This window comes from Vanessa tameamea, chromosome 5 (genome assembly GCF_037043105.1).
Source record: "Vanessa tameamea isolate UH-Manoa-2023 chromosome 5, ilVanTame1 primary haplotype, whole genome shotgun sequence".
In the NCBI taxonomy this organism is placed as follows: domain Eukaryota; kingdom Metazoa; phylum Arthropoda; class Insecta; order Lepidoptera; family Nymphalidae; genus Vanessa; species Vanessa tameamea.
The window spans coordinates 11,778,666-11,791,309 of NC_087313.1; the positions used below are offsets into that span (position 1 = coordinate 11,778,666).

Below are 12,644 nucleotides of genomic sequence, written 5' to 3' on the forward strand. Positions count from 1 at the left end.
TTATCAGCATCTGTACTTAATAAATATTAAATAAGTATTCTTAAAACTAAAAAAGGTATTAAAATCTAATGACTAGCTTTATAATGTCATAATACAAGGAGCGTGTGAGGTATAAATGTATGTGTGCAGTGGAGTTACCAGCAGAACAAGGTTTGGCCTTTGGTCAGATTAGAAACTACTAAAAAATGATTCCGGAAAATTAGACGGTTTTCTAGCAAATGTTTTGTGGAAAGCGATCTTCAAGACATCTTGCTTTTGATTGGAGGATTTCTCTGTCATGATATTCATACATCGTTAATTACAAAAACGAATCTAGGCACTGACGCACTGAAAATTGTAGGGGAGTTGAAAACTTTGAAATATGTGTCAATCTAACATTGTGTGAGTGTATGACTTTTGAAATATGGATATGACTAGAAACAGAGATGGAAGATGAACACACTGTGCTGTCCCTATATAAATAAATGGAATATGGACGAGCGCATAAATAATCTAGTAATGACAATTGGTAGAGAATATATTTATCATTTATAAATGTTTTTTATAATATTTGGTACATCTTTAATATACGATTTTACTTAGTCAGATCTCTTTAAAATTGACAAATTGTGATTTACTCAAACGCCGACTACATTTTTCTTTAATTATTCAATTCAGTTCATGTTTAGGTAACTACTAATTTCGTTCAGTAATACATTTACATGCAAGAACACCGAAATATATTTATCTAGATATCTGTGGTTAGCAAAAATATATAGTCCCTAGTTAGAATACATTTTATATATGAAACTATCTTTGGAACATTGAATTTCTTTGGCTTAACAAATAGGTACTGTTTATTAAATAGATCGCGTGTAAAGTAATATAAATTTAATCTTAATTACGACTGTCGTCTCACGGTGCAGCAAACAGCTCTTTTCAAATTCTCAGTGAAACCAATTTTTTGATTTTGGACCTCCGTTTTACAGGTTTTGGTGTCGTTCACATCATTTGACTTTTCAGTCTTATCGCCTCCCTTTCCTTTTACAGCAACTTCCTCGTCGGATCACGTATCGGAACCTGGGTACTTTACTATCAGATCTAATTCTTCTTGGTTCGGTTTCGCAGTTCGAACCTCAGTTTGCCCTTCGAATTTCTTTGGCCTTTCACACATTTTGTTCTCTATATTAACCAGGACATCGGCAACACATCTGTGGTCGTCTGGAGACTTCACCTCAGCCTCGTCACCGAATGTCGTTGCTTGGTTTTCGTTGACACCGTTGTTGTTCTGCTTATCTTTTTTCGTTTCGGCTTTACTATCCTCTTCTTCGCTATTTTCTTTTCCTTCGAGGATCATTTTATGAGTTGCTTCTTCTGTAACACTGTCTGTTGGTGCTTCGTTTATGCAGGAATGTGTGAGTGTGAAAGGCAATTTCACTGAAACTTCACCGCCCATAGCACTGAGGGTGAGTTTCACTTTGACATAATAAGAAACGTAAATAGCGAAAACGTTGCGATCCTCAGGCGAATCAGAGTTGCACAGAACCGTTGAAGCCAAACTTGCACCTGATTTAGAGTATGAATCTTCCAATGCTATCCAATTTTTGGTCACCCCTGTACAAATTATTTAGCTTTAATATTTATTATTGAACAAAATTTTGAGGTTATTGCTACTATACAGTATAAAGTAACGACGCATGAAGTTATGCTCGTACGACATTATCTAAGGCATAACTATACGATAAACTTATGTTTAAAATTACCTTTGTGTGGAATAAGGGTATACGTGTCAGTGAATGTTTGTCCGGGCAGTACAGGCGTTCCGGTCCCACGTACTAATGCAACCACATTCTTGAATTTCCCGTTGGAAAACATACACACGTCGACATGCTGGACCACTAGTGCCTAAAACAAAGTTTATATAAGAATCATTGATATCAATTATACTTTCTAGTATAATCGTGACAGTTGTGGATTTTTTATAAATAGATAATAAAATATCTTTATTAAAATCAACGTTAGCTATAAGTTTCAATTGTTATCTAATATCTATACATATAATAAAATTGGCGTGTCTGTTTGTAATATTAAAATAACCGCTTTTTACTAAATGCAAATGCATACGGTACGTATACCAAAATGACATATTTTTCAATTTTTGTCTGCTGTCTGTTTGTTCCGGCTAATCTCTGGAACGGCTGGACCTATTTTGACGGAACTTTCACAGACAGATAGCTGATGTAATAAGGAGTAACTTAGGCTACAACAATAACTTTTTTGTTAAATTCTAACGCGCAAGAAGTCGCAGGAACAGCTAGTCATGGAATGAAATAAATAAAAGTCATTAAAGATATATAATCTGTCAGTGTTTGGGTTGACAAGGCTAATTAGCAGTAAGTCCGTCCGTTACACAAGTTGTACGCAATTTATCTGAATTATAAGTTGTGTGTTGTACACTACATAGTTTAAAACAAAGTCGCTTCCCGCTGTCTGTATATCCCTGTGTATGCTTAGCTTTTTAAAATTACGCAACGGATTTTGATTTTTTACTAGATAGGGGGATTCAAGAGAAAGGTTTATACGTATAATACATGCATAATATAGTAGACGAATATTGATAATTTTAGAGGTTTCTAATATGATGTCGTAAATAAATACATTTTTAGCGCTTACATTGCAAACACTGGCTGAACCCTACGAGATAGATCAAAATAATGTAATACAGTATTGTACATCTTAAAAAGATTTACAAAAAAGTCCGCGATGATATGATATCAGTAACACGGAATAACAATTTTTTATCCTTTACACTTTACTAGAAATAATGGCTTATTTACGAAGCTATTATAAGCAATACAGCATGAATCCTTATCCAATTAAATTTAAATACATTGTGCATTTATTATAGCCCTATATACGTATATTAATATGGGCCTTAATAGAAAGTAATTTAAATGAATATTTCCGAAGATATTACAGATATAAAATTCAGGGACATAGCGGTTTGTATTGTCTAATGACAAAAAAGCTGCGAACGTTGTATTTAAAGACATTCTGTAGTATATTTAGTATAAGCATTGCACCCGTGCGAAGCCGGGGCGGGACGCTAGTATACAATAATATTTGTATGTGGAATTTAAGCCTAGCTTAAGCCATACGTACCAAGCTAAGTTACTATTGCTGAAATTAAGCGATCATCACCATAATCATCGGGATTAAAATTAAAACTTGGATTATGAAATTCATGACATATTGTATGTACGTCTTAATCGCTCAATATTAATGATTAATTGGCGTGAGATCATTGTTATCAAGCATTATGAGTGTATTAATATTGTAATTAATATCAGATGAGTTATTAAGTATAACATAAACATAATCAGCCTGTAAATTTCCCACTGCTGGGCTAAGGCCTCCTCTCCCGTTGAGGAGAAGGTATGGAGCATATTCCACCACGCTGCTCCAATGCGGGTTGGTGGAATACACATGTGGCAGAATTTCGTTGAAATTAGACACATGCAGGTTTCCTCACGATGTTTTCCTTCACCGCCGAGCACGAGATGAATTATAAACAAATTAAGCACATGTAAGGTTTGAACCCGAAATCATCGGTTAAGATGCACGCGTTCTAACCACTGGGTCATCTCGGCTTTTTAGATTAATTAATATTTATGATAAAGTTATTACGGAAATGTTGAGTATAAACTTAAATCATAAGATAAATACTAACTGAACTACTGCCGTGAATGGCTCTAATGGCTTAAAGGGCCTCTTCGAATTCTGAAAGGCGTTATCGGTACAATCTTGACCCTTTAAGATTTTGTGATATAATAGCACAAGTTTTACGCTTAAATTAAGAGGAAAATATCAAAGTAAGTAAATGTCCTAAAAATATATTGAATATACTTTTAAGAATACATGAAATGATTCAATTCTTAATTAGGTATTTAAATTTCAATTAAAAATCATATTATATATTATGTTATATACTTCGTACTTATAACTTATTTGCTGTGTTTATTACTTAACTGGTCTATTTAAAAAAACAAAAACATATTTGTCCATGGAACAGCTGGTGTGGTGACACTTTTACACTTTTTTGACTGACTTTTCTGACTGACTAACTGACATTTCAACCATACATTTATTTATTTAGATTTTTCAATTTCATTTTGTTTTACTTTAGTCTAATGTTCTTTTTTTATTTAAAAATGTCAAGATCCTTTGTTCCTATTTCGTACGACTGGTTGAATGAATAATTTAAAGTAATAATTTTTAATCCGATCAAGCGGCGAGTTCTATATGAAAATCCAACAATTATTTCGCGGTGTAGTAAGCTTTCAAGGGATTAAAATCAACCTGCAATCGTTTTCAAGGACTTTAATTATTTTCAATAGTCGTATCTCTGAATTACTTTTTAATGTTTTTGGTAATGTTCTGCGAACAATTTTCGCTCAATAATTGTTATATATTTAGTTAGACAGCCGAAATATAGAATTAAATATTATATTTTGGAAGCGTAATTATTAGTTTGGAATCAATGTTTGTGTCACAAAGACGTAAAAATGTATTCGTGATTGCAAAGTATTAATCAACTAGATGAAAACCCGGCTTCGCTCGGGTAAAATAAATAAAACTAAACAAATACGGTTCATACTTTACACTATACATACATTTTCATAAACGTTGACTTATAATTTATTATGCATAAGATCTACCGCACCTCTGCACGAAATTATTATTTGGAGCGCACTTTCTGAACGCACCCGTAAACGTCAAACATGGCCGCCCGTTGAACTGTCATGTTATTGAATTTTATGTGTTGTCGGTTAAAAAATTATAATTTTTTAACGATCTATAATTGTGGATAGGTTTCAAACCTGCATGAAATAGTGCCCAGTACAAGGACCTTAAATTGTTTTGACATATACAGATGTAAAACTTTGTGTCTTTTTTTGCGATGGTTTTTTTTCTAGGTTATTATTCTTCTAGGTACTAATATTATAAAGAGGTGAAATTTATTTGTTTTTATGTAGTGGTAGGTAATCTCCTCAACTGTCCACGGATCCAAATTAAAAATGTTGACGAACGTAGTGTTTATGAGTTAATCTTGATGTAATATAATACACGGATTCAATTCCAAAGATGTTGATGTATGTACGTAATGCTTAAATGTTAATCATGATGTAGTTATATATAATATGTGTTACTTTTTGTGTATGTACGAGGCTAAATATGTTAATGTTGTTTACAATTCATTCTACCCCTGCCTACATACTTTATAATCAGCCCTCCCAATCAATCCCCAACGAATTCCCGGGAAAGAATGCTGCTGCGATGAGGCGGCTGTTGCATAGATTTTGGAATTTACTTTCATTCCTTTATATAGTAAGATTTACATAAACACTATATAAATTACAATTTATATTTTCTATTCTAGTCAAAGTGTAAATATACTTAGTAATAATACAATTTAACGTTTTATGAATGAATGCACTATTTTTTTTTTAAATATATTTGTGCGTTTTCATTGCAATTTGTTTTTTTTTTAAACTGTTCATACAATCATACGTTGCACAGCAATTTCTTTATAATATGTGTGTGAAAAGTCTAAAAAATTAAAAATAAAACTTTTTAATTTTATTATGTTATATGGATTTTTAAACGTACCTTTATTCTTCTAACGGTTTTGGATGAATGGTTCGATATGACCACGCTCACAGCTATGGATTCGCCGTGTGAATACGTCGCTTTGTCTAGCCAGGCCTCCAACTCCACTCTGTTGACAAATAAGATGAAACTTTGTATAGTCATGGCTGATATTTGCATAACTTCTCTGACTAAGATCAAGAGGCTGGTTTAACAGTTGGTGGCGCATTGGTCATGCAAGGAATGGTGAATATTTCTTACAGCGCCAATGTCCAAGGGCGTTGGTGACCAATAACCTTCATGTGGCAAATATGTCGATTTGTTGTTTGAAGGAACGCAATGTATTATATATGTTTATTTGTAAATTAATTTGGATTGTTCAACAGTAAACAGGTCTAGTGTAAAAAAAATCAGGTTCGTTGACCCGTTGTTCTGCGGTCGTACGCAATCCTATACAACGTTGAACGCTTAGTTGGACCGAGAAATACGCACATAGGTAATGCCTGAAAAAATAAGCATTATTTTCTTTTCATCAAATACATCTTTAGAAAAATATATTGCGTGGACATTTAAAATAGACGTTCGTTTAGTTGCAGCAGTTTAAAATAGTCGTTCTTAGAATTTACATTAAACGAAGGGAAATGCAATTTATAATGTAATAGTTTACTACAGGAGTCGTTTCAATTTGTCAAAAAAAAAAAACTTTTTTTTCCAACTACAAGAAATTTGTTTTAAATGCTTGGATGACATGACTATTTTTAAGAATATTTCGAGAAACTTTACTGTATTTTCACTGTTACAGAATAATATCAAAGCTCCGTAGTTTCTCAACGGTATCGGTATTGTTCATCCAAAACCTTCGGCAGAGGGGCGTAACACCTTAGTTCCCAAGGTCGGTTGCGCAGTCAGTATAAATAGACGTTAATAATTCATCTCGTGCTCGGCGGTTAAGGAAAACATCGTGAGGAAACCTGCGTGTGTCTAATTTTAACGAAATTCTGCCACATGTAAATCCACCAACCGCACTGGAGCAGTGTGGTGGAATACGCTCCTAAACTTCTCCTCAAAAAGGGTGTGGATTCCTTAGTCCAGCAGTGGGGAATTTACAGGCTGTACATGTTGTAACTGGTACAGTATTTCTATTGGAAAACAATTACTAGAATAATTATTATGTACTTAAAAATATTGAATATACAAATCGTAGTTATAAAAGCTACGGTAAAAATGATCACTCCATGGGATAGTGGTAAATATCCCCGTTAAATCGCAATTTCAAGGCCAAAAATTAACCAACGCACCTGACATCAGTGGAGGCAATTAATATGTTTTTAAAGTTTATGAACTCCAAAGTGTGGTCAACAACAAAATGAGAAAATATACTTGCTTAATATTTCTACATAGTATAAAACAAAGTCGCTTTGCGCTATCGCTTAGATCTTTTAAACTACGCAACGGATTTTAATGCGGTTCACCAATAAACAGAATGACTAATAAGGAAGGTCCATGTATAAAAAACATCTTGACAAAGAAAAAAAAACAGAGTAACTACTGAGTTTCTTGCCGGTTCTTCTTGGTGGAATCTGCAATCCGAACCGGTGCTAGCTTCACTTAATACAGTTTGTTAAATGACAATTCGAAAGTGCCTGTAAAAGCCTACTAGAGTAAGTGTGTTTTGATTTTTTTTTATTTTGATTCATATTATACTAGAGAAGACCCGATAATGTCAACTTTCCTTACCGAAAAAGACTATTAAGATAATCTTTGTTCTTCAAGATAGTCCCTTATTGTTCTCAGAGCTACGGTAGCTAGTACTAGAATTATGAATATTCCAAATTTTTAATAAAAGCCTTCTATACTACGGTGTAATCTATTGACAAGTTTGAGAAGCGACCTTATTTCATTCGAGCGACACCGGAAGGATGGCGTAATTTATTCCATTATTGCTTCCCTTGTCCTTAAATAAACACATCTAAATTATAATTCGTTTTATATAAGGTACGCTTAGCAACAAAACCAAATTAAAGGAGACGTGTTCCCCAAAAAACAATACGCGCCTCGCTAAAAGCATTCTGTAACCGAATATACATTTTCATAAATATCACGAATACAATGCGACTGAAATGACCGAATTAAAGTTGACACGGCGTATTGAAACAATCATAGTTCATTCAACACGTTCGTTCACAAAGGAGAAAATTAGTGATTCATGTTCGAGGTATCGGTTAAATTAACTGTGCATCGATTCCAATTGAATTCATCGTTTGAGTTAAGTCTACTTAATTGATTGACTGTGATTTTTTGATGACTCAATTAAATCCAGTCATAATCGTTTTGCTTTCAATAATGACATTGATAAGTTAGTCGTTGTAATTTACTTTCTTCTTCTGTATTGTATATTGCTTATGTGGGGTTCAGTGAGACTAACGCCGTAACGGTGTCTCCCGTGAGAATGTACCTCATGACAACTTGTGAAGAATGATGGAGATGCTATTCGGAACGCGTGCGGTAACCAAATATCGACAAGAATCGAACTTTAATATTAAAAAAAAAATAGCTAAAATATTCGAAATTTAAATATCGCGTCTAGCAACGTTCTATGTCCAATAGAATCACAACATATATTTTTTAAAGTTTCGTATCGTTTTTTTAACCCGTCTAAGTATAAAACTCGAGACTATTAAGTTTACAATTAAATACTCACTTAAATATTGACTATAACTACAGTGAAATACTCATAATAAATATGAAATAAAGATAATACAATACAATACAATCGCATTTATTGTTTTCTACGATACTTGGCCTGTTATGCGTCGTGTATCGGTAATTTTATAAATGGAGATCTTAAGTGGTTTAAAGTAAATCTAATGGAGTATATCAAAAATCAAATCCATATTTATATCGTATTAACAAGCCCACGCTTCTTGGCGAACAGCTATGACGCACTATGTCCTTGTGGTTCCAATATACATGATCCTCCAGTGTGATGGTTCATTGATCCCTCTGATTCGAATAGTTTTTATGAGTATTATTTCTTTGTCAATAATTGGGCTAGAATTTTTCTTAGGAATAGGGCTTAGAATTCAGTCTAATATTGAATCGTAAAAAGCTTAGAGGCAACAGTTGATATTATTTTATTTTTATCTTTTATCTTTCTTTGTACTATCCTAATATATTTAAGCACAAGTTAAAACTTAATAATAAGACTAATAAATGTAAACACTGATTGGGAACTCACTGGCCCCTAAGATACGGGTTCTCCTAGTTTAGGAGTACAGGGCCTCTTTGATGTATTAACAATAAATATATTTGATATTTATTCGTGGCAGGTTAAGGTAAGGCAGGTTGGCTTTTAGGCTCATCCTAAGTTATGTATAATGTTGATTTTATTTACGGAAGTTACTTCACATTAAATATACCCTACACATTAAAATATATATTATATGAATGTTACCGAACATGAAACAACAATTTCAACTAAAATTCACAAAAAATACCGCACCGATACCGTAAAGGTTCGTTTATACGTTATGCTCTCTCTCCGTCACCCCTTCTATCCCTTTGTGGAGCGTATGGTAATTAAGATATTATTAAATTAAACTTGCTATGAACATAAATTCTTTACCCGTGACGGTTACATTTTTAATTTTATTGCAATGTACGCGATATATCCATAATCAGCAGCACGTCACGGCTATAAACAAATCAATAATTAGTAATAATTCACTTTAAATATTACACTTTTAATAAATATTGTACTTTTGTTATTCGTAACTTGAAATGGAATGGTTCATACAGTATAACTTCAACTTACTCGGAGCTTCGACTTTTTATAAATAAAGTTTATGATGGATTACATTACCGACCTGGAGTTGTTTCGTAAGTTTTAAGCAACCTGAGGCGCTACTAAACTTGGGAACTTAGATGTTATGTCCATCATGCCTGTAGTTATACTGGCTCACCTTTCAAACCGGAACACAACAATACCAAGTATTGCTGCTTGGCGGCAAAATATCTGATGAGTGGGTGGTACCTAACAAGACGGGTTTGCACAAAGCCCTACCACCAAAATTTCTTTTTCTACTAACACAACGTTCTAGCAGTGCGATGTAAGAATTCACCTCGTATTTCACTCGTTAAATGTTGACAACCGACTCACGGTTGTATCCCATTTCGATACCTTGAATCCTATAACGTTTATAATAATTGTAGGCAATGTTGCATATCACATTTCGACATCTCACGCTCGTATTTTACAGTGAGTTTCGAGATTATTCTTACAGAAAAAACTCTACAGTTGTGTTTCGGTGAAAATTGAATCGGAATGGAATCGGTAATCTATCCTACCTATAGCCATTATAAATTATTATATACATACATAATTAAGGTTTCGTTTGACGTGAATAAACCACAGATAATAACGTGTCATCTTGAAAGACAATTTGACATTAAACTTGAATAGAATTCCATTGAAGTTTTTGAGATTTGTCGAATGAATAATCTAATAGAATTATATTATAGGGCGTAACAAAGTTATTCCAGCGAGTTCAGTTATTTTATCCTTTTGATAATATATTTTATTTTACGAACGAATTGTTCAATGAATGATTATCATTTAGAATGCTTGAGGCGTTTCTGGAACGTGTTCATTGTAATTTAAAACAACCAATTAAGTGTCTCTTAAGTTTCGATTTAAATTTTCATTAATTCGATTGAGGCAATTGATAGAATTTTATTAGGGATTTTAATTCAAATATATAGCAGCAATGTTTGTATTTGAGAAATTACTAATGTTCGTAATCGTATTTAACACCCCAATTACGACTTAAACTTATTATATTAGTGGGGACTAAAATAGCGGAGGAGGCAGGATTGAACTTGACTATTAAAAAAGTAGGCGGGCAAAAGCCGTTGCTATAGATACTTTTTCGGTACGATAGAAGCATATTCGTTACAGGTTTCGCTTTCGCGTTGTAAGCTCTTGCTAAACAAATGTATTAGAGCGAATATTGGTGTCGTATGACTTAATTACTCATCAATTTCGATGACATACATATGTAGTGGGCACACAACAGATGTATTCGTTTATTGTATACTAGATGAAAATCCGGCTTAGCTCGGGTGAAATAAATAAAACTAAACAAATACGGCTTATCGTTTACTTTTCATAAAAATCTATATTTTCTTTTTAGGTGGTGAAAACTAACAATAAAGATTCTTTACGCAGCCTTCTCAATGCACTCGTAAACGTCAAACGTGGCCGCATGACATTGACAATTCAACGAATTGTCAATGTCATTGAATTTCATGGATTTATTATACTAATGTATCGATTTTGCAGATATATGTTGTCGACTAAAAATCATTAATTTTTAACGATCTATAATTGTGGATAGTTTTCTATCGTAGACCTGCACGAAATTATTAATACAGATATATTTTTATCAGTCTCTGTTTATCTACACCCTAAAATACACACACAATGATATATCTTGATATATTATATTCTATATCTATTATTATTAATTTTATATATATGGATTATTTTGATTTAAACACGTATTAAAAGGAATTCTGCCTCATTGGAGCAACGTGGTGAAATAAACTCCAAGACTTCTCAAAAGGAGATGTTTACAGGATGTTGCTGCAATATACTTAGGTATTTATTTTATGTAATATTCTGTTTAATTATTTAATATTTTATTACTTATTTTTAGACTTTACTTATTTAATTTAGTTCCTGAAATAAAAACGATTAAATTTTGTTTTTTCAATTAAGTTCGAATGAACACTTTTGATTTCGCTTTATACTAATCTAAATTATATTTTAATGCTACATTTTTTACTTGGAACATTTCGAATTGCGGTGCTTTTTAGTTAGTTTACTTGGCATCTTACTCGTGAAATGTTGAAACCCGAGTAACGCTGATAAGTTTTTTTATTCATGTTTCTTTTAAGTGTTATTTAAGTTAAAACACTTTTAAATTTCACAGTCGTGATTTCCATTGAGTTTCCTGTTTTGTGAATATATTTTTTAATTTAGATTTTCAGTAAATCGTTTGTCATTTTGTTTTACTTATCCGCTGGTGGACACACTAGCTAATCACTACATAGTATAAAACAAAGTCTATTACCGCTGTCTGTCCCTATGTATGCTTAGATCTTAAAAAATACACAACGGATTTTATTGCGGTTTTTTTTCGATAGATAGATTGGTTCAAGAGAAATGTTTATATGTATAATACATGCACAATATACCTAGTAGAGAAACACTGATAATTTTAGAGACATTCTATAGTATATTTAGTATCAGCATTGCACCCATGCGAAGCCGGGGCGGATCGCTAGTCCTGTATAATTCTGTAGCCGATGACGAGTTTGAGTATTATAAAAAAATGAATTTAACAGCAGTAAAAAAGGACGTAACATGTAAAATTGATTCGATGGTCGAATTTCGACCACTGATGAAGAAGTCGTCATGTCTCTTTTTAAACAAAAATTGTTAACTAATTCGACCTAATGAACCCAGGATCTCGGTATTCGTGGCCTTATATCTAACCACTAGACTAACGAGGCAGTCGACCACAATGCAAACACTTGTGTATGTTTATATGAAACACTATGTACTATCATTATTGTAAAATAGATTTAAGTATGTTTAGCAAAATACCTTATTATACATACAATATACATTTTTAACGCAATTGTATCGTGATTAACTTTTGTGCATAATTTGTATTATTAATTTACCTATTTAAAAAGGTACTAACAATATACTCAAAGTCGAACTCAAATTCCTTTATTCAACATAGAAGCATTACACTTACTTATTGATAGTCAAATGAAACACTACCACCGGTTCGGAAATGAAAACACCCTGACTTGAGAAGAACCGGCGAATGAAACTCAGCGGGTCTTTTTTTGTCTATTTTACATGACAGCATATCGCTAGTGCCATCCTTTAAATTATGAGGAAAGAAGTTTTGACAGCTAATCGGTCTGGTGAAGCGTCGTAT

The 12,644-nt window shown here is 32.9% G+C and overlaps 1 protein-coding gene across 1 annotated transcript in view; it reads right to left on the bottom strand.

Annotated features, from left to right (window-relative positions):
- Positions 1-485: 485 nt before the first annotated feature.
- Positions 486-12,644, bottom strand: part of LOC113392565 (arrestin homolog) — a 119,378-nt gene continuing 107,219 nt past the window's right edge. Inside the window, exons 9-11 of the mRNA XM_026629059.2 lie at positions 5,650-5,758; positions 1,743-1,884; positions 486-1,593 (exon numbers count right to left, since the gene is read on the bottom strand). Of these exons, the coding sequence (XP_026484844.1) occupies positions 1,046-1,593; positions 1,743-1,884; positions 5,650-5,758 (799 nt within the window). The 3' untranslated portion in view covers positions 486-1,045. The remainder of the gene's footprint in view (positions 1,594-1,742; positions 1,885-5,649; positions 5,759-12,644) is intronic.